The sequence below is a fragment of the Melospiza melodia genome, chromosome 8 (genome assembly GCF_035770615.1).
Source record: "Melospiza melodia melodia isolate bMelMel2 chromosome 8, bMelMel2.pri, whole genome shotgun sequence".
Lineage (NCBI taxonomy): Eukaryota > Metazoa > Chordata > Aves > Passeriformes > Passerellidae > Melospiza > Melospiza melodia.
The window spans coordinates 22,979,282-23,000,470 of record NC_086201.1 but is presented as its reverse complement, the minus strand read 5'-3'; the positions used below and the strand labels follow the sequence as shown (position 1 = coordinate 23,000,470).

Below are 21,189 nucleotides of genomic sequence, written 5' to 3'. Positions count from 1 at the left end.
CATTGACTTAAGGACTTGGCCGTAATTGTGGAACAGATGCAGGCATTCTTGTTCTAGTAAGCATTAATTATTCCACAGTCTCATCCTGATGTATGTGTTTACATACATTAGCGCAACAAAAACTGTCTAAAAGCTGAACCAAAGTGCTCTTTGTACTCAATAGAAACTGGGAAATTATCTGAAAGTGAAGTCAGTGTTCCCACGTTTAATGCTCTGTGTCAGTTGTGGAAAAAATGACCTCTCTTCTATGGTGGCAGTATGGAAAAATCATTGTTGGTTTGGTCCGCATGTTGTTTTTCAGTGGGAAATGCAAACTTTGGCCTAAGCACTTCTCTTTTTTTGTTCTGGAAAAACTTGCTGAACAGTGTTTGAGGAAAATAGGGCTGAGAGGAGGGATATTGTCCCAAATCCAGATAGCTGTCCAAACATTAATACTACTTTTTTCCCCAAGTTCTATGTGCAAAGTAACATAATATGTTTGACTTTTAATTCAGTTCTGTCTGGCATATGATGTAACTACAACTGGTTTGAGATCTACAGTCTAGTGTGGATTGCTGGCTGTGTCCAAAATTGGAGAGGCATAACTGCTGAAAGTGTTTTGGGTAGAATTTCTTTGGAATATTTGTGTAAAGCCATTCTAAAATTTCAGACAGCTTATTCCTAGTGTTGAAGTATGCTGTTATGTCTTTCTTTGATAGTATTTAAAATTCTCAGATTCTGAAGAGATCTGTTCAGAACTGAAGAATAAAAGTGGCAACATTATGATGTTGTCTGTTCCCACTAAAGTTTGCTTCCTTTGTTGTATTCTCTTTATTGTGGCTCAAATCACCAAACTTTTTACTTTTTATTTTAACTTACCTACAAACACTTGCATTGACTAACCTTTCCAGAAGTGGTGGGTCACTTCTGAATTGGATTGGTTGTGTATTTTGTTGGGTTTGATAGGGTTTTAATAGGGTTAGTAGTAGAGGGGCAGATGCTGATACTGCTTGACTCCAGTGAGCCTAAGGAAGTCATGTCGCAAAATGCTGTAGTTACACTCTTCACCTCATTCTTCAAAGCAATTCTTTGAGTTGGTTTTTGATTGGAAATTGCACTAGTAAAGCCTGACTCTTCAGACTGCTTCCAGAAAAATCATGTGTGTGATCTTAGATGTTCCTTAAAACCAAAAGCATTTGTGGACTGTTTAAATAGCCAAGTTTAATTATTGTTTCCTAAATCGGCTAGTAAAATGCCTTTTTCCCCCTCTTTTTATTTTTTTAAACTTCAAAGTGAATTTGTCTGCTACCCATACTTGATGAAGCTCAGCGTAAACTTGAAATAAATAACAGTTAATTTCTTGTTGTGAAACATAATGCTTACTGTTGCATGCCTTGTTCTTTGTAAGCTAAGATCACAGAAGTAGCTTTGTTTTGTAATTGCAGATTTAGGAAAGATTACATAATGCTTTCCTGCAGCTCGTAAATGTCATGGATTTTATTAGCTTATAACTTTGCCAACACAAGAATTTCAACCTGGGACGTGATATCTAGTGTGGTAACTAATGTTAAACCATGGGCTCACTTGCAAGTTCATTTCTGGATGCTCCTTGTAAAAACTGACATTCCTTTGTCTTCCTTATGACACTGTAAATTGGTCTCTTTTCTGAGGATTTTGTCAAGTTAATGGTTATGAGACCTTTTCAGAGTTGCTACAGTTTAAAGAAATACTTGTATTATGAGATATACTTCAGTCTACTGAATAAATGTAATTTTTAATATCCAATAATATGCTGGAGCATTAAAATTGGAAGTTATTTTATAAATTAGTCAACTTAAGGTTTATAAGACAGTGTTTCTATAAGGAAAAAAGCTGTGGAGTTATATTTCACAGGAGGCTTGAAGTCTGAAGTTGGCATGGTATGACACTTGTTAGAGTGAATTTTATGCTTTTCTAAGTGTTTTTTTTTCTTTTAGTGAGAAATGTAAAGCTCGAGGATTCACTGTGATAGTGGATGGCAGAAAATCTCAGTGGAATGTGGTAAAGACAGTTGTGTTAATGCTCCAGGTAAATAAATATTTATACGTTCATAGTTGACTGATTAGTTTTATGGATGTGAACCCAATGGCTGTGTTATTGTAGAGACAGTAATTTCCTTAAAATGTGGTTCTGTGATGAGTTCTGTGCAGCAGGAAGAAATTCTGAAAAGCAGATGCTACAGCTCACTCAAGTGAGAGACAAATTCCTTATATGCTGAGACCACACAGTTGTGGACCTTCTTCTGAAATGGAGGTTTAGTTTAAAAAGTACACAGGTATGCTCCTGGCATCACCAGCTATGAGCAGTAGGAATGTGTGCAGGGCTGCAGTTCACACAGGTATTGCAGCTGAGCAGGTTTTGATGCAATATATGCTGTACTGCCTGGGTTCCTTTGCAGTAAGGAATAGTTGACTTAGTTGTGGATCATAGTTCAAACCACAAATTATGTTCTGTGGACTTCAAAAAGTAGGAGAAGAAAAAATGTGACAATTTCCAATTAAAAAAGTTTAAAAATATTTTAACTCTTCAGAACTGTGGGCTTACAAATAGAGTCTTATTTCTGGTGGACAGTGTAGATTATTTTCTGGTCTCAGTGGTCAAAGAAAATGTGAGATACAGCATTTCTAACACGTAAGAACTCTCAGACTACTGCCTTTCTTACTGCACAGATGGTTCCTCTTTATCAGAGTAGTTTTCCTCTCAGACTTAGGTGAAACCTCAGAAAGTGTGTCAAATACGAGTAATTTCTTTTTTTTTTTGTCCTGCTGGGTCATTGCTGCTTCTGGGTTTTGAAGTCTGTGTCAAGGTGTCTTTCACCTATTCCTGACTAAGATAGTTTTCCTATTAATAGAGTATTTGAATCCCTTGTGTTCAGATTATGATCTTGACTGGGTTTTGGGTCAGCTGCTGTGTGGTTGTGAGGTTCAGTGGGAGCTGCAGATCGTGGGGAAGGTCAGCTTTTTGCCCAGGCTCTTATTTCCCTGGATTCCTGGCAGCACTCACCTGCCTCTGCAAAGCGTGCAGAAACATGGGTTGTGCATCTGTGTCTTGAGTTTGAGAAGGAAGCAATAAAGATTTTCTTATGTGAATTGATCACTTGTGCAGATCACGTGCAATTTCTGTCTGCTTCATCATTTGCCATTCTCAAAAATACTTGTGTTCAAAATATTGTCTACTTGTAAGTAGTTTTTGCATATTCATTAAAATGGTGCAAGAATGAATTGGGTGTTTTTGTTGCTGATGTCTTTAACTTCGGAATTATTTTTTATTAATAAAAGTATGTATTTAAAGAGAAATCCCATGGGTTGTGTCAGCTTTATATCACTCCTCTGATTAACTTCTACTTATTACTATAGCTGATGAGTTTAGAGTAATCAAGAGTATTTGTTCCTTGATCTACATTCAGTGTGACATCATGGAATCAACTTAGTAGATGAAATTACTGGTTTAGTCTGAGAAATGTTTTCCTGGTAGTATTTTAAAATATTTGAGATGTCAATATTCAACCTTTTCATTTTAGTCTAAGTAAAATGTTCTGAGCAAGTATAGGATATTATCTTGACATGTAGTCTGATAACAAATATACAATTTTTTCCTAGATTTATGATTACAGTTTCCTTCCACATAGAAGATAATATTGATGGAAAACTCTGTTTTTAACATTTCTTCTTCTTTTTAATGAACTATCATAAATTAAACTAAGTCCAGCCAACAGTTCATTTTTCTGTACTAACACAGCATAGGTGGTTTGTCCTTAGGGCTGGAAGTAAAGAGGTTATATTTTCTTTTCACTTTTTGACACCATTTGCTATGAAATCTTGTGCAATGTTACGAAGCAGGATGGAGCAAATATGTGATGTAGATGAAGCAGACTTCAATTTCTGACTGCAATTTTTACATTCTTGTACAGATAATGAAATCTAAGTGGAATTCAGTTCTGTGGTAAATGAAGGTTTAATCTTTAATGTTTTCCTTATTTTTTCATTTGATTTACAGAATGTTGTTCCAGCTGAGGTGTCACTTGTTTGTGTAGTAAAGCCAGATGAGTTTTGGGATAAGAAGGTTACACATTTCTGCTTTTGGAAAGAGAAAGATAGACTTGGCTTTGAGGTATGTTGAGCTTTTGTCTACTTCAGTCAAAAATACTGTTTCTAAAATCCTGATGTGATTGGATGACAACTAAAGTGTCTTTAAAATAGCTGTATTCCTGATGCTTTGTGGATAAACTTAACAAACCACTGTGGCTTTTTAACTTTTTCCATTTTTAATGAGATTTTCTTCATTGAGTATTCTTAACTTAAAGATGTGTGGCATTTAATTTTTTGCTTAGCAAGAAAATACATATTATGGTTGTTTTGAGTCAGAAACAGTTGTACAGGATTTAGTGTGAAATTTTTCATGTAGAGATACATGGTGTATGGTGTCTCTCTATCGGCTGTAACCATGCTGACAAATACCTTGTTGGTGTTGCATGCATCTTCTCTCATTTTGTGAGTTCTTTGACATCAGGAACAGGTTATAGATTCCTTGCCAAATACAAACTGACAGTGTTCTGAGTTGTGAGGCAGAGTGTGTACGAGAGACTACAAGTTAGTGTTAGCACTTCCCTTGTTATCTTTGTCTGGGAGGTTAATGGAAACCTCAGTTTTCCCTGTTTTTTTAGAAAATATCTGTGTCATCAAACTTTCCACTCATTTTTTAAGCTAATCTTGTTTGAACTACAGCAGGCATGTAGCATGCCCAGTCACATGTTTTTTAATCAAAAACATGAGTGATGCGGTGCCCACTTTTATAAACTAGCATATTGTTTGGAGCCACATCCAAGATGACAGTTTAAAAAGCCTCTGAACTAACCATCTGTACTCAAAAATATGATTTAAGAGCTGCTGGTTAGAAAGTGACTTAAGTTTGCAATATTCAGTTTCACACAGATCTTTCACATAGGTAAACATAAGGTAAATGTCAGAGTCCAGAGAGCAGCAGTAATAAAGGCAAAGCCCCTCTTTAGAAGATGCTACTGTGTGATTTAGGCTCTCTCTTCCCAGCTACACTCCTGTAAATAAAGTTCTTGGATAAGTTCAGGAAGTCTTTGAAGTTGTGATATGAAAGTATGTGACATAGTAGCAGTTAGTGTATATATGATGGGGTTGCTAGTTTGGAAGTTAGTGCTTCTAAAAGATTCTTCCTGGGTTTTTCTTTAACGTGACTCAGCTAGAATGCATTTTTAGACAAATAAGCAGAAAGCTTACAGAAAATATATCAACAAAGCAAGGATAATTTTACATGATAATAAAAGGACTTTTTGCTTCACTTTAAGGTTTCGCTAGCTGTCATTAAATGATAATCCTTTAATTTAGTAATCTTAGTAATTTTATAAAGCATGTTCTGTGCTAGTAATCATGTTGGCATTGTTGGCATAGACTACTGGAATTATGTAACCAAACCTTTTGGTTTCTGTTACTTGGTTGCAGTCAGGAAAACTGTTTCAGTAAAAACGACCACCTTCTCTGGACTCCCAAATATTTGTGTCACAGACAGGAGTGTATCTTTCCTCTGTTCCAATACTTGTGGAGAACACTGATAAGGCTATGGAAGGCTCCAACTCAGGCACAAATCTACAGCTGCATAATTTTGCATTACTGGCAGTAAAAACAAACAACACCCAACTCATGTTTTGGATCACAGGTTAGATCTGTGTAACTACTAGGGAAATTCAGGATTGGTTTTGCGCCAGTGAAATAATTATGAACTAAAAATTGTAATTAAAATATGAAATATTTTTATTTACTTGGGTGTAATCTCATTTTATTTGAAGTAAATGCTGTGTAACTGTGATTTCTAATGGGGCATCACATCTATCTCCTATTTCCTACTACCTGATCTGTTCTTAATACGTTGCTTAATATTCCCATATGAAGTCATTAATCACAATGTCTTCCTTTTGTTCAAAGGCAGAGATCCTCTGCTTCAGAGTGAGATGTGGTGATGATGAGTTGCAAAACACTGAAAGTAAATGTGGGAACTGAGATCAAACAGTACTGGGTGGATAAGTACAAAGAGGTGGGCTGATTCAGCTGAGTAGAAGTTCATATCTTTATTTCTGGTTAGTATTAGTGTTGGTTTTGGACCTGCCTCAGGACAATTCCCATTTGTCCTCCAGCAGAACTTTCTTCTGTAACTTCATTCCTCCCTTATTAGCAATCAGTTCATGTGTTAATTGAAGCAGTTTTATCTGGTCCTGTGCCATGCTTCATAGAGGAGTGTTGTCTGAATTTTTTATAAAGCTGTCTTTCAGCTGAAATGTTGCATATATGACACTATAATACTTAATACTTTTAATGCCTTAATAGATTGAAGAACAGGATTTGAGTGTAAAAGTGGCTCTGTTTTAGAGAGTTGGGAAGTGGTGCTTTTTGGTTTTTTATTAATATACTCTACATAGTGATGTGAAACAAATCACTCTTTTAGTAGATGTAGTGTGTTGTATTTGAGAGTGAGCTTTTCTTATGAGAACAACAAGCATGACTGGAAGAAAAAAAATTACTATAAAAATAGAAGAAATGTACAAATGTGTACACAGTGCAAAACTACCTATAGATGGGTGGGGTTATTTCACACATGTCAGTCATTTAAGGAACTTAGAGGAAAAATAATCTCTGAGCCTGATTTAGATACTAGATCAGTACTTTGTAAATCAGTTTGTCAGGAGAGGAAAGAACAGGATGTGCTTGTGTTCTTATCCTTGTGGAAATCAGGGAGCAAAATTTTGAAAGTTCACTGAGGATTTGGAGAATAGAAATCAAGTGCGTGGAAAAAAAAAGGAACAAGAGAAAGGGAAAATTGGGTGGTAAACTACTATGAATTAGTTGAAAAACTTAGAGTGTGTAGCATGAGGATCTTTATAATCCTGAAGTCCAAAGTCTGAGTAGTTCTAAATGGTTCACACTTCTACTGTAGCAGCTGACAGCTCTAGCTCTCTAGTAAAGAGTGTCAGAAATTTCTCATGATAATTTGTCTGCAGCATCTGCTCTGAAAAATCTCAAGTCTGTAATTTACCTTTTAAGAATTATGCTAATGAGCAGAGTATTGCTCCACAGAATAAAGAATGAATAACACTTTGTAGAAAGTATCTAATTTTTGTCCGGTTTCGGTTCAGTGTTTTAAGACCAGAATTTATAGCTTTCATGGACTTTCCTAAAAAGGCATATAGGAGTTCCAGTCAAAATTGTTTATTTAATTGCATCTCTGTTGTATTTTAATATGGGAGGCAGTGGGTTCTTGGGCAAATTAGGGAATTGTCTATGAGGAGCTGGGGCATGTAAGCCTGCATTTATGTCACATCCTGAATTCTGTCCAAAGAAAGTGTGTTGAAAAATGCAAGAATGTTTGCCTATTTTCTCTTTTCTGGGATGTAAGAATGAGTGTGCTAATTATTGTGAGCACTGGAGGGTAAGGTGTGTGAGTGGGTAAAGCCACAAGTGAAGGAGGCAGTTCCTGGGAGTGGAGTTCATCTTGTGTTTATCGAGGTTCTGCCAACTGCTCTTGGGTTTCTAGTATGACAGATTTCTATGGCACTGGCCAGATAAATATTTACCTAGTGTTTCTTGGTGTAATGTGAAATAAAAGGATCTTTGTTTAGATCAGTGTTCCATATTAAACAAATAATGCCCTATGCTACTCAGTGTTTAATCAAATAATTGAAATAGTATTTGGCATCAAAAAATAGGATTATTCTCCTCAGGAAGAGATAGTCTTTGCTTTACAGTTCTGTGGCAATGAAGATTGTATTTAGATTGCACTTGTTTAAATTTTATATTCTCAAGGGACATGTGTATTGTTCTCTTTTGGAAAGTAACTACTCCTTTTCAGATTCAGTAGTGTGGCTGCTCTGATATTGCACACTTCAGGAAAAAGCTCCTTGTTACTGAAATTTTACAGCCTTCTGTTCTCAAGTAGCTCCTGGGTTTGACTCTGTAACATTTGTATTAAAGAGCTTTTTCATTTCTTCCCTTAAGAGAGAAAGTTCAGATGGATGTATTTAACATTTTGGGGACACTTTTACATGACCTCTTGAATATCGAGAATTCCTCTCTCATCTTGACTTCTGCCTCTATCTCCTTGTAGATGATCAATGAAAATTACAGAAAACTGCAAATGGCATAGAGAGGTCAGCTTACTGCAAACAGTATTTAAGGCTTTTTTATTACAAAAGATACATGTTGCATGAATCAAAAACATGTATTTTCACTGCTGAGAAATAGAATTTTGCATTTAAGGCACAAGACTTTGCAGTCCATGTTTTTAGCTTTGTCATTCTTCTTTTGCTTGACAGCTTTTACAAAGGTTGTTTTGATTTTATTAAAAAATACAGCACTTCTACCTTTCCCAAAGCACTGTTCTGAGTTATTTCTTTAAAGGCTTTCACAAGGATTTAGCAGACCAGCATTGTACAGAGCAAGTTTGCTGGCTGGAGTAGAGCGAGGATGAGAGCTGCTACCGCTGCTCCAGGTTTCAGAAAGAGCAGATGATGATTCCATGACTCTGGTCAGTAGCAAGCAGGACACGTTTGAAACCTGCTGCCCCTGTGAGCTTATTAGCTGTCCCTGTTGTCACAAGTGGGTGGATCAAGTGGGAAGGGAAGCAAAGATTAAAGGATTCAATAATTTGTACTTTTTTTTCCCTGTTTTACCATCTGTCCAGATCTACTTGTTTCTCCCTTGGGAAATTTAAGCTCTTCATTTTAATATCCAGCTATAATCTGCTGTCCAAAGGCTTTTACTTTGGATTATGAAAGCTGCATTTTTCCCCCTTTTTCTGGAATCAACATAGTTTGACTAGGAAAAAAAGGAAAGCAAAAAATCATTTCAGTTGCAAGCAAACAGGGTTATTTCTGTTTTTACAGCTGTAAATTAGCTTGTCTTTACCTGTGGTAGTATGTTGAAGGGTGAAATTCAAAAGCAAGGATGAAATGCTAATTCATAAGTGACAGCTTTTTCTAGGATGTGGTATTTTGACATCTATTTTCACAAAAAGTCAATTATAATTACTCTGTTTGGATTTTGAAACATTTTGGAAACCTGACCAGCAGAAGTTTGGAAACCAGCAGAAGTTTGCTGAGCTTAAAGTAGAATTCAGATCTGTAAAAGTGAAGTGTCTTCTCACTGTCCACATTGCATTTTCAACATTTTTTTCTTCTTTGGCTTTTGGTCTGTGGCTAAATCGGCTATTAATCTATAGTAGCTGATTTACTAATTTGAAGCATGTAGAGGATGTTAGGTTAGCACTGCCACTAGTTCAGGTTTAGAGCAAGAGCTAAATTCTGTTTAGTAGCCTTCATTTCTGCCACAACCTAGTCAAAAATTCAAATGTTTTCTTATATTGTGAAAAGTACACAGAGGATTTTAGCAGCTAGCCCAGTGAACAGTCAATAAACAGTTTAAGAAAGAAATGTTTTTTAAATGAGAAACCTAGAGAGAATGAATGGGCTCAGAAATAATGCTTTAAGTTACAACAAGGTTTATTAATGAGCTGGAAGTTTTATTTTTCAGAGTTTTTCTAATAAGATCTAGAAAATTTGGGTTTTAATAAGATCTAGAAAATCTCTTTTCTGGGTGTTTATTTATTGTCTGAAGATTTTTTTTTTTTAATATGGCTAAAATATTTTTTGTGCAGGCTTTGCTCTTTCAGAATTTTTTTATTTTAAAAAATATCTCCCTAGTGGAAGTTGAGGGCTATCCCTTGCCTACTCCCCTTCCTGAAGGATCTCAGTTAAAAAAAATCTGAAATAAGTGGTCTCAATGTAGTCCATCTATTTTGTCTGGCTACTTGGGTCTTTTCAGAACTTGTATTTCAGTTATGAGAACCAGCTGCGCTGTTTGCTTTAGTTCCCATACAAAATGTCCGTACCAAAATTAGTTTTCTTTTTTTTAATGAACTCGTAGAGATGAATGTTAAAAATTACCTAAACTATTTAGTGTGCCAAAAGAAGGAAGAACAAAGGCTTTTTTTTTTTTCTTCTTTCCTGGATGTAGAATCCTCTGGGGTTTGGGCTGGTTACTGGCATTACCTAAAGAAACTACTAGCCAATTCCATTTACAACAGCCATGTACCATTAAGAGTAGAGGACAATGGTGTGTATTTGGATGTTGCTGAAAGGTTTTCCTCTGCCATAATAGACCATTTGTTTGGAGCTACTCTGAATTCTGTAGTTTCAGTATCTGCAGGGAAATGGAGCTGGAATAGAAGTCTCTAGTTAGCTCTTTCCACATATTCTTGTGCCCTGCAAGAGTATGTGGATGATTTGATGAGTTATAGAAATCTTTTCTTTTTTTCTTTTGTTTCTGGTTATATATTGCCAATATGCCTGCTTCAATAGAGAGATTGTTTTATTTTTTTGGGATTTTTTTCCACAGGAGTTATTCCAGGCTTAGCATATCATTCATCAAAGCAAGCTGCGCTGCCAATTTTTGGTTTAGGCTTATATGAATAAGGCTCATTCAGGAGCTTCTAGAAATGAAAGCAAAAATTTAGTTTTCCACCAAGCAGTGGACCTGTGTTTTCCTGTATGTCCTGATGTAGCTGGTGAACTAGATTTGTCTCCTGGGTGAACTACTCAGGCTTTTAAGCATATTAAATTTGAATTTTTGACTACTCATAGAAAGAGTATGATTGATCCAACTTTTTGCTTTACATATTTGCACAGTAAATGCAAGCACTTAACTTTTATGGCACAAACTCACCTCTGGGACTGAAAGTATTGCCAGAGAGGGGTAAAAATACTGAGTGCTTTGCAGTATGATATCCTGCTACTATATTCACTAGAAATAGATGGTGTGGTATATGACTTAATCAAAGGATCAGCTTCCAGCAGGATAACAGATATCCAGGGAACATATTGCTTTTTCCCACTGTAAACAGATAAGGTGGTAGAGATGATGCACTTACAGGATTATGCATGAGGCATACACTGCATGTCAGAATTACCTGTCTGGTTGAGGCCCACGTTATTGTAAACAGCCATATTTCATTTAAACATTCAGCAGTAAAGTCTGAATCACAGAATGATCTGTATCTCTGGGCACACTTCTCAGATATTTAAGGAAAGTATGAGCATTACCTACAAGTGACCTCTTTTATTGTTGCAGGTTATTTTAGTATCTGCTAACAAGCTGACGCGATATATAGAACCATGCCAGCTAACAGAAGATTTTGGAGGAACTCTCACCTATGATCACATGGATTGGTTGAATAAGAGGCTGGTTAGTTATCTGTGTTTTGGGGTTTGGGGGGTTTTTTAATGTCTCCTTCTTGAGCCCTGAAATTTTTATTTGTGTAGGAACTGCAAAGTGTGTAGGAAATGGTCACATGTGTAGTTGTGCAGTTCACTTACATGAATAGTCTTGTGGTAAATAACACTGCCTTTACTCAGGGGATGATAAAGCTAATGTCATCAGTTTGTTGAACAACCTGTTCCTTAACGAAGCTCTTTTAGTAACACTAACTCTAGAAGAGCCTGAGTCTATGGTATAGTTGCTATAAAGGAAAATGGGCTGCTGTGGGAGAAGATACCTGGACTCTTGCAGATGCTCCTGGTTTATCTCTTAGGTCTTGGTTCCTGTGGTTTTAAGCTGTCCTACACCAAAACCTCCGTCAGTGCAGTTTCCCCAGCAGACCAAGAAGCAGTAAATGTCCAGGAGCTACATCCTTTAATTATTAATCAGCACAATTTTTTTAAGCAACTGTTGGTGTGCATAACTCTCCAGAATATTTTAATCTTTTCTTCATTGATACTTGCTTTTCAATTATTTAAATAGAATCTTCAAAACAATATTTAATCTTCATTGACACAGCATGTTCCCTTCCTGTATAATCTGTTCTTAAAATGTGTGTCTTCGTCTACAATCTCTAGGTGTGTTGCAATTGCACCTACTTTCCTCTGAAATTTTAAGTAGTCCTAGATAAGTTAAGGAAAGTTCATTGGCAAGCTACTAATTAATAATTTAATAACAGTAAAAATACCTGAAAGTTACTGTGCATGTCATGTAAGACACCCAGCCATGCTCAGTTCTGTTAAAAAGCAAGACCAGCCCTCAGAAGTCAGGTACAGAGGAATTGTCTGAACACTGCACAGTGTCTTCACTGTACAGGTGATGTCTGAGATCAGAAACCCCTGAGTTCAATGAAACTGATGAGGGTATTTTACTCTATATAATCTTTCTAAATAATATAACGCATTTTTATTTTATTTTAGTTATTCATTACAATATGGTCCATTTTAATAGTGAGTAGGAGCTGGAATCTTTACAGAATTATTCTAATCCTTCCAAGTAAGCTGGCCAGTAGTTGTGTAACATGCCTTGATTCTCTAGCATTATTAAAGGCTTAAATGAAGAGTAAATGTCCCTAAGATTTTACAGGTTTTGCAGATATCTCAGTTTTTTTCAGTATTCCTTATATTCAGTGTAATATTTACTATTTCCCTAAGGAGTCATAGTGCTCTTAAGTGTTCTGTGAACAAAACTTTTTCTGTTGTTTCCTCCCTACCATCTGAATGCTGCGAAATAATTACACTGTATAGATACTGAAGTATACTAATGGAACTACTGAATAAACTTGCACCAATGCCTTCAGTACAGCTACCTAAAATTATTTCTTAAATCAAAACCTTCCTCTTATTTAGGTATTTGAGAAGTTCACTAAAGAATCAACATCTTTACTGGATGAGCTTGCTCTAATTAACAATGGAAGTGATAAAGGAAATCAACAAGAGAGAGAGAGGTATGTGATTCACTTTTTGAAGTTAATGCTTTTGGATTATAAAATTTCATTTGAATTCCAGAAAAATACTGAAAAAAATATATACCTTAAATACCTTGAAATGTGTAAAGAAATTCTAAACCTTTATAATGTAGGCTACAAAGTACATGAGGGTGTGTGTAGATGGGTGCTCATTCAACTGATTACATGCACCTCCACTTGCATTTTGATTTCATGAGTTAAAAAAGTGAGGACTTCACTGAGAAAAAACCCTAGTCTTATAAGACCCTTAGGTAGTTCCAGCCTTAGCTGAAGTTTCTGGTGCTACTGTAATCTGTAATACAAATTTTAACAATGTGTTCTTTTTTTTTTTTTTTCCAAAGATCAATAGATTTGAACTTCCTTCCATCAGTTGATCCTGAGACGGTATTGCAGACAGGTATAGTAAGTCAAAAAATTAGAATGTTGGCCAGTAAAGTGCATAATTCATTTTAGGCCCCAAGTGGAAGCATAGAGGGCACAGTTGTTGTCTTAGCCCTCTTCACAATGTAAGGAGCTTATTGGCTAATGTAATCTTTGGGTTAAAGAAAGTGATGCTAAGAAATGGAAGAACTCCAAACATGTCTTTTTAAGTACTTTTTTTATAATCTCACTAACATCTTTACAATATTACCATAACTATTATGTTTAATTTTTGGAATGCTTTGTTTCTAGCTGATGTCAATATATTTGCCTTATAGAATGAATTAATCTCAGTAGCCACCAAATGGTTAGAATACAGAAAGCATTTTCCTGCACAATTCTGACAATTTACATCAGTCTAATTCTGGACTGATCATCTGTGAGAAAAGTGAAGCATACGTGGCTTCTTGGACTCTCCATTCAGCATTAAATGACTTGGGATGCTTTAGCAGGTTGGGTTTAGGGTGAATTTCCTATTTGCAATAAAGTATAATAGTCTTGATTTGGACTGGATTTTTGTTTTTTAATTTGTGTTTTTGTGGAATAAGTAATGCATAGTGTTAGGTGGTGATCAGAGTCTGAGTGCTTAGAATTTTTACCTTATAGCCTCCTAAAGGTAATGTAATGGATCACATGAAATATTTATCACAGTGGCTTTATGTGCCCTCTGTGTAAAAATTCAGCTCCTCTAGATGTGGGATAATACTGGTTTGAGTTAAAATGTGGAACAAAAATTTCTTACTCTAGTCTTTGAAGTTTTGAAACATGAAGTGTCTGTAGGCAGTGTTGCTAGATTTCAGCCTAATTGTGTATCCTTGTCTAATAGTAAAGATCTTTGTTCAAAACACCACTTCAGTTTTGTGTAAGCAGATGGCTCCTTAGCCCATTAGTTTATATGCATTCTGTGATTTCTTAATTCTGGTAATGAATTTTTTTTGGTAGTATGAAGTTTCATAATTTCCATGGGACTGGATGATCCTTATGGCTCCTTTCCAGCTCAGCATATTCTGTGGCTAAATCATGGGAGTTTTAAGAGGCACCCTTTCTCTGTTAGAGTCCCTGTACTGAAAGGCTGAGAAAAAGAGAGATTAAACTCTTCCCAGTTAATTTCTTACCTCCTAAGGACAGTTGTGAACAGAGGGTTTAGATAAAAGGCTTCTGTCTTCCATAACCACAGGTACTGTTCTTTTCACAAGCTCCAAACCCATATATATGGATCTATGGTTCATAGAATTTGATAAGAACTTAGTTTGAAAAGATGGTTTTGCCTGTAAAAATGGTGATCGTTTGCTGCTGAAACAATACAATAAAATTTCAAAATTACCTCGGTAGAACAAACTTGTAGAAGCATAAGTCCGTTTGCTCTGCAGCTATCTGTGCCTATCTGTGGAGTGTTACAAAGATGAAATCCAAGATGTTTGTGCTATAGTACAGCAAAATGTATTTTTCATTTCATAGTAATATATGCTGAGTAATTTGAAGTTGTTTGCTGCAATCTTCAAAGCCCTTGGCATTTTGAATGTTTCAGTAATAGCAGTTGAACTTAGTTTTTTGTGTCTGTATTTTCCTTGAGGTATTACTATTACTCAAGTAGTAGGTTTTTTCTTTTAGTGAACTGCGGTGTTACCATATTGAGACCTGCAGAACTAATGATCTCCAACTGGCACATTTTCACTTTGACACTGACATCTCTTCAGTGACCAAACACTGTTTTATTTTAACTGTTTCTCTGAGCTTTTGAGGAACAAATTGATGGTCCGGGTTTACTTGTAGTGTCGTGTTTACATGCTGAGAATTTTAACACAACAATAAGATTCTTCAAACAGTTTAGGCAAAAGATTAAATAGTCAAAATACACTTTTTTTGTGTATATGAAAGTCACTGCATTCTAGAGAATCTGTACCCTGATAGGATGCTTAGGAGCACAAAGAAAAGGGCAAGACAGGTGAGAACAGAGTACTGAAAAATTAGTTATTATTCAACGTCATACTCTCTATGAAGGAGTCGTACTTGCTATAAAAACTCTGAAAGACAACAGAGAAATTATATTGTCAGATTTTTAGTGCCTCCAGAGCACTCATTCAATATAAGAACCTGAATTGTTTGAGATAACTACTTTGAATGCTACTCACCATTTTGAAGTAAATCAGAATACTTCAGAGTTGTTTAAGACTCAAGATGGTGTTTTCAGTTTTCCTTACATTAATCAATGCTGTTGTCAATTTGAATGTTAGTCACAATATCTCTTTTATATATCTGAAATATACCACATTTCTTTTCCTCTGTGTGACTGATCTAGTCCCACAAACTGTGACCAAAGCTCTGCATGAAATTGTATCATTAAATGTGCCCAATGTTTGAAAGATCATTAGCTGCAAAAATGCACTGCTGATGGCTTAAGGCAGTCTTACTGCTAATTTTTGTGGGTTTTTTCTTTGAATCTGGATTAAGCAGGACACTCTGTGTATTCCTGAAGGTCATGAGTTGCTGTCGGAGCTGCAGCAGCGTCGGTTCAATGGGTCCGACGGAGGGGTCTCCTGGTCTCCCATGGACGATGAGCTGCTGGCCCAGCCCCAGGTGATGAAGCTCCTGGACTCGCTCAGGGAGCAGTACACCCGCTACCAGGAGGTTTGTAGGCAGCGCAGCAAGCGCACACAGCTGGAGGAGATCCAGCAGAAGGTAATGCAGGTAAGCTTGCGGCTGTCCTTGAGTGCAGTGAGTTGGTTTTTGAGCTCAAGTCTCAGACTGATTTCTGCAAAAATGAGGGGAGACCTTCATGCCTCCCCTCACTTCACAAATGTCAGTGTACTGGTTTCACACAGTGCTTTACATTGTGGCTGCCGCAGTGACTTTCCAAAGGCTGTTCTGGTATGTGGAGGTTGCTGTAAATGTGCTCTCTTGCCTTGGGGCTGTCCCTTTGCTGGGCACTGTGGCAGTGCATGGCTGCATTGCTGGAGGTGCAAATGCCTGCCCTGCTGGCAAAGAGAGGAACACCTTTGCCTGAACATCAACTTTGCTTTGCTTCCCCTGCCCACAGCATTTAAAGTTCCTGTTACTGAAAATAAGCCATTATTTATTCCTTTATTTGTCTGATACTTGGTGGTTTAACTTAAGCTGAAGTGCTTAAACTGTCTGCATTTCAGGAACACCCTGACAAGAATGAATATCAGCTTCCTAATCAATTGCATGTTAAAGGTCATGATGAACTGGCGTGGTCCTTTGGAAACAGCCATGTAATTAGCCCTTCCAACATTTTCACAGCAGAGTCTCAGTAGAGAAAATCAAGGAAATGGAATTAATTTATTCATCTTGTGTTTATCACTTGAAATTAGATATGTGTATTTTTAAGATTCTATATAGATTGAATATGCAGAAAAATAGATAATTGCTTTTAACCTTTCAACATTGGCATTTCTAATGCATAAGGGGAGTGCATGTCGAGTACTTGCACTTTACAGCATTGTAGATATGGGTAAAAATAAAAACTAATGAATTTTGTGATGTCTAGCATTGAAATTAGAAATCTACTGAGGAGATAATTTTAATTTCTATAGCAATTTGATTACTGTAAAAAAAATCTAAAAAGCAGATGTCATTTGTTGATATATTGAGCTGGAAGTATTAAAAATATATGAGATTAATATAATCCTATATAGAGCATATCAGCACATATGGATATAATCAGGTGAAGTTTCTTTCCTGTGTTTAAGTTTTAGTGGTTGAATAAGATGTGATTTTTATAGTACTTTGGCAAACTGACATTGTTAATGCATTTAAGTAGAATAGTTTACTATTATTCAGCCTCATTTTGCAATATTTGTAGTAGGAATAGTTACTTGCTTGCTGTGTGTACACTACAGATGTTACCTGGCAAGTGAACTCAGTTTCAGTACACAGGAAGAATGTGTTTGGCTCTTTTGCCAAATGAATCAGCTTTTTTTAAAGTGTGTTTAAAAGCTTTCTAAATGGCATACAAATATTTGAGAAAAACTTACTAAATCTGGGAAATTATTTCATTTATTTTGGGCTTACAGCAAAGAATTAGGCTAATAGAAAGAGTTAAAGGCTAAAAGTAGGAAGCTAATGATGCACAGAAGGAAGCCAATAGAGGCAAAGTGCCATGGAATTTATTTTGACAAAATAAACAGAAGTTGCCATATAACAGTACTTGCAGTACTTTAATTGGAGTGGGTGTTTTTCTCTGGTGTTGCTGGGGTTTTTTGGTGCGTGTTCTAATCTTCTGCTAGCTTTCTTTACAGCTGCATTCATATTTTATTATTTGTATACCATCTTATATTGCTAACCACTCCTGGATTTCTTTTGTGTTCCTGTTTCAATTTCACTATTTGCTGCTTGTCCTTACTGTGGCGTGCTTAGTTCTTACTCCTCTCTCAAAGCCCTCTTAATTCAAAACCAATTCTCTCCATTATGCTTTCAATATCCTACCCTCTCTTTTGAATTACCCCTTTTGCTTCTGTTCCAAGGTTTTGTTTCCCTCTCTTTTGTCTTTAATTTTGTAATGTAAAGGCTGCAGTGATTGTCAGAGGTCTTGTAATAAGCAGTTTTCCTAAATGCTGCTTATTATTGTAACTCTGTAGGCTAAGATAAACTCTGGCTTTGTCCCTCTGGCAGAGGTGTTAATTACTGTTTCTAATCTTAATTCACAAAAATAACTGTGACCTCTTGCAGTAGTCTTGTCATTAATGATTTTAAAGTTTATTTTATGAAAATTACATCACATTTTTCTGCATGTCTGCTAGTAATTCTTCCCTCCTCAGTTTAGGCATCTGTCACAAGAGCAGCCATGTGCTGGCCTAAGCATTTGCAGAGTCAATGCAGAAGTTGCTGGGAACTTGCAATGGGGAGGTGGTCTTGGCCAGATAGGGCAACTGCTAAGCAGTGGCCTTGTCCACTGTTCCAGACTTGCATGAGAACTGTCAGTTCCATGTGGAAGTTTTCCAGGCCACTGTGACCTTAGAGGGGGACATCTGGGTGCCTTCACTTCTAGGTCAGTTCCATATTTAACCCATAACAGCTGTGCAGAGGTGCTGAGCACAACAGGAAGTTTCTCTTTAAACAAAAAGAACCTGCAACTGTAGAGTCCTAATTTGTCCTAGAAATGATGAAAACAGGGAAGACTGAGAATGCTTTTGGGGCAATGAATATATGCTCTGAAACAGTGCTTTGGCATGGGGCATAAAAGGGCAGTGGGAAGGCAGATACGTAATGACTCAGAGATGGAGTGAATTGAGGAGCCTTCTGTAATGATGATTGTTCTTGATCGCTGTTGCAGGGCAGTCTAGCAGCACTAGGAGAATGGTCCAATTAGTGCCTGTTTCATTTGTCTTCGTGGTTGTGGGGTTACATTGTGTATTGTATTATGTTTCCTGAAAATCTGTATGAAGCTGTTTTGTGATTGATGTTTAAACAAAACTAACATTAAAGACAGGAAGCTGGCTTCCTATGCCTTTTTATTAAGGTTCAGAATCTAGAGGTATTCCTGCATTTCCCTACTTCAGGACTCCAGTACTAAGTGACTTCTGCACTTGGTTTCATTGCATCAATGTCTGTGTTCCAGATATTTAAAAATTTATCAGGGAATTTTTCCATAGATATCATCTGATAATTGAGAATTGTGTAAAGAAAACAAAATTTGAGACATTCTGCTTTGCTTTGATATTTGCTTTAATATTTACATGAAAAAATAATTTCAAAATAATAATAAAAGAAATCCGATACTGTAGTCCAAAGTTGTGACCCTGCAAAGACAAATTCCATGAGATGTGGCTACAAGAACTCAGTAACAGGTTTCTGTTATTTGAATAGAGCAAGTTGGTGTGTAAGTTTAATTTTAAAATAAGTATGTATCCTCTACTTGAATGTTAGTTTATTCAGCAACAAAAGAAGAGAGCTCTCAGGTGTGAAGCTGAATACAGCTGTACATTGTAATCACTTTGGTAAAAAAAATTTCTGGTTTGAACACAAGACCTCCATTAGCATTGTGTTTTGAGCTCTTTTATTGACAAGAGATATGAAATGACAGTTGTCTATTTGAGAAATCTTGTCATAGCTGCCACCTGTTTTCATGAAGCTGACATGCTAAGGTTAATGAAAAGTAGTTTCTACTTGAGAATTTGAAGAATGTGAATGGATTCACCCACAAGATTTTTACAGCGCTAAAAAGATGTTTTTTTCATAAACATGTTTTTTAAAATTTCTTGGTTGTGTTACAAAATTCTGCTTATACCAGTCTTTGTGTAATTCATTTGCTACTTTGTTTTTATCATCTTTGTCTTTCTGACAGGTTGTCAATTGGCTTGAAGGACCTGGATCAGAACAGCTAAGAACCCAGTGGGGAATAGGAGATTCCATTAGAGCTTCACAAGCTTTGCAACAGAAGCATGAAGAGATTGAGAGTCAGCACAGTGTGAGATTTCCCATACCCTTTTCAAGTATCAAAATAATTCTAAATACATGTAGTCATGAGCAATGTATTTTGGTTATGAGTATCTAGGAATTTTTCACAGTGCATGATGTTCTGAGTTACAGAGGAAACTACCTGAGCAGTTATAGAGCTAATATGGTCATATTATATCTATTTGCATTTTTTTTTTCCATTGTAGAAAAATGCAGATTTCTATTTGTGATTTTTCTTGGGTTTAGTATGTTCCAGCAGTTCTTAAATTTTCATGTAGAGTAGAAGGAATAAATTTACTTTTTCCTCTCTGCCAAAATGTCTGACAAGTCCTGCACTTCTCAGGTGAATAACTTCATGTTTTTGTCTCTATTAGACTACACTTAGCAGTAGCTGAAACTGACTTAATACTTTCATTGATCAAGATTTTAGATATACTTTATGGTCGTAATGAAATCATGGGGATGCTGTTTTGTAACTACACTAACTTGATGCCTTTGCTTCTAATTTTGAATACTTCCTAAGCTTCAGTAGAATTTTGTCTTTCCATCAGATGATTATCTATAATTAGGTTATGAATATTCAGTGCTCCCAAAGGGAGTTTTGCTCACAGTGCTGTTCACCTTTTCTGACTTTCCTTGATGTAGACACTGGCAATTCTGTCCACTTTTCCCAAGTTCTGTTTGCAGTAATGGCAATGAAAATAGTCACTGGGTTATCATTTTTTGGATGTAATTTAAGAGGAAAAAAAAAAAACCCCAAACCTTTAGTCTGAGAAGCACAGAACCCTAGACAACTCTAGTTGTACTGACTCCACCTTCAGTGAGGATGGTTTCCTTGCTGGACGCAGCAGTGTAGGTGTCTGAGTTAGGTTAAGTAAATCCCATCTCCTCTCCCTTGTCATTGCTTCAAGCTCTTCAAGCACTGTGGAAATCAGTACCTTCTGAAGGGTGAAATATCCTGCAGTTGAAAACCTAATTGGAAAGGGGAAAAAAAACCACACAAACACCCTGGACTACCTACTTTTCGACAAAAATTAATTTTAGTGTCTTTAAGTTATATTGATATTTCAGACTGGAAAGAGAAAACAAGACTGAACATACTTTGTTTTCACTTGCATATCTGTAAAAGAGAGCTGTGATTTAGCTGGGGCTAAATGCAGTCCTTGAAATCATTGAAATCCCACTGAAGTTTGCAGGCTGCCCTACAGTGAGCTGAAGCACTGGCAGCATGGAACACAGCTTGGTTCTCAGGTGCTGGCAGGAGTTTGCAGAAATAACAGTCTGAAAAAATATTTTCTTTTACATCAAAAGAAGTAATTGGCAGACCACTGCCCTACCTTACATTTAGATGCCCGTTCAGAGATTAAAACCATTTTTTCTCAACAGTGCTAGAAAAATGCGCTTTCCCTTTTCCTTTGATTTTTAGTGTATGCTTCCTTTTTCATTGTTTTCCTGGCTTTTCTCTCCTAATAATTGAATTGACAGTTTGTATACTTGCTTTCTTTCATCACCTTCTGTTTAATGTTGATTAGAGTA

General features: G+C 36.4%; 1 protein-coding gene across 4 annotated transcripts in view; it reads left to right on the top strand.

Annotated features, from left to right (window-relative positions):
* The window catches only part of SESTD1 (SEC14 and spectrin domain containing 1), a 50,143-nt gene that overhangs the window by 16,413 nt on the left and 12,541 nt on the right, over positions 1–21,189 (top strand). For 3 of the 4 annotated variants that reach the window (XM_063162240.1, XM_063162242.1, XM_063162241.1), the window contains 7 exons: positions 1,956–2,046; positions 4,015–4,128; positions 11,163–11,276; positions 12,698–12,795; positions 13,158–13,213; positions 15,713–15,924; positions 19,541–19,663. In XM_063162240.1, coding sequence (XP_063018310.1) covers positions 1,956–2,046; positions 4,015–4,128; positions 11,163–11,276; positions 12,698–12,795; positions 13,158–13,213; positions 15,713–15,924; positions 19,541–19,663 — 808 coding nt within the window. The remainder of the gene's footprint in view (positions 1–1,955; positions 2,047–4,014; positions 4,129–11,162; positions 11,277–12,697; positions 12,796–13,157; positions 13,214–15,712; positions 15,925–19,540; positions 19,664–21,189) is intronic. The other variant, XM_063162243.1, reaches the window with a different exon arrangement.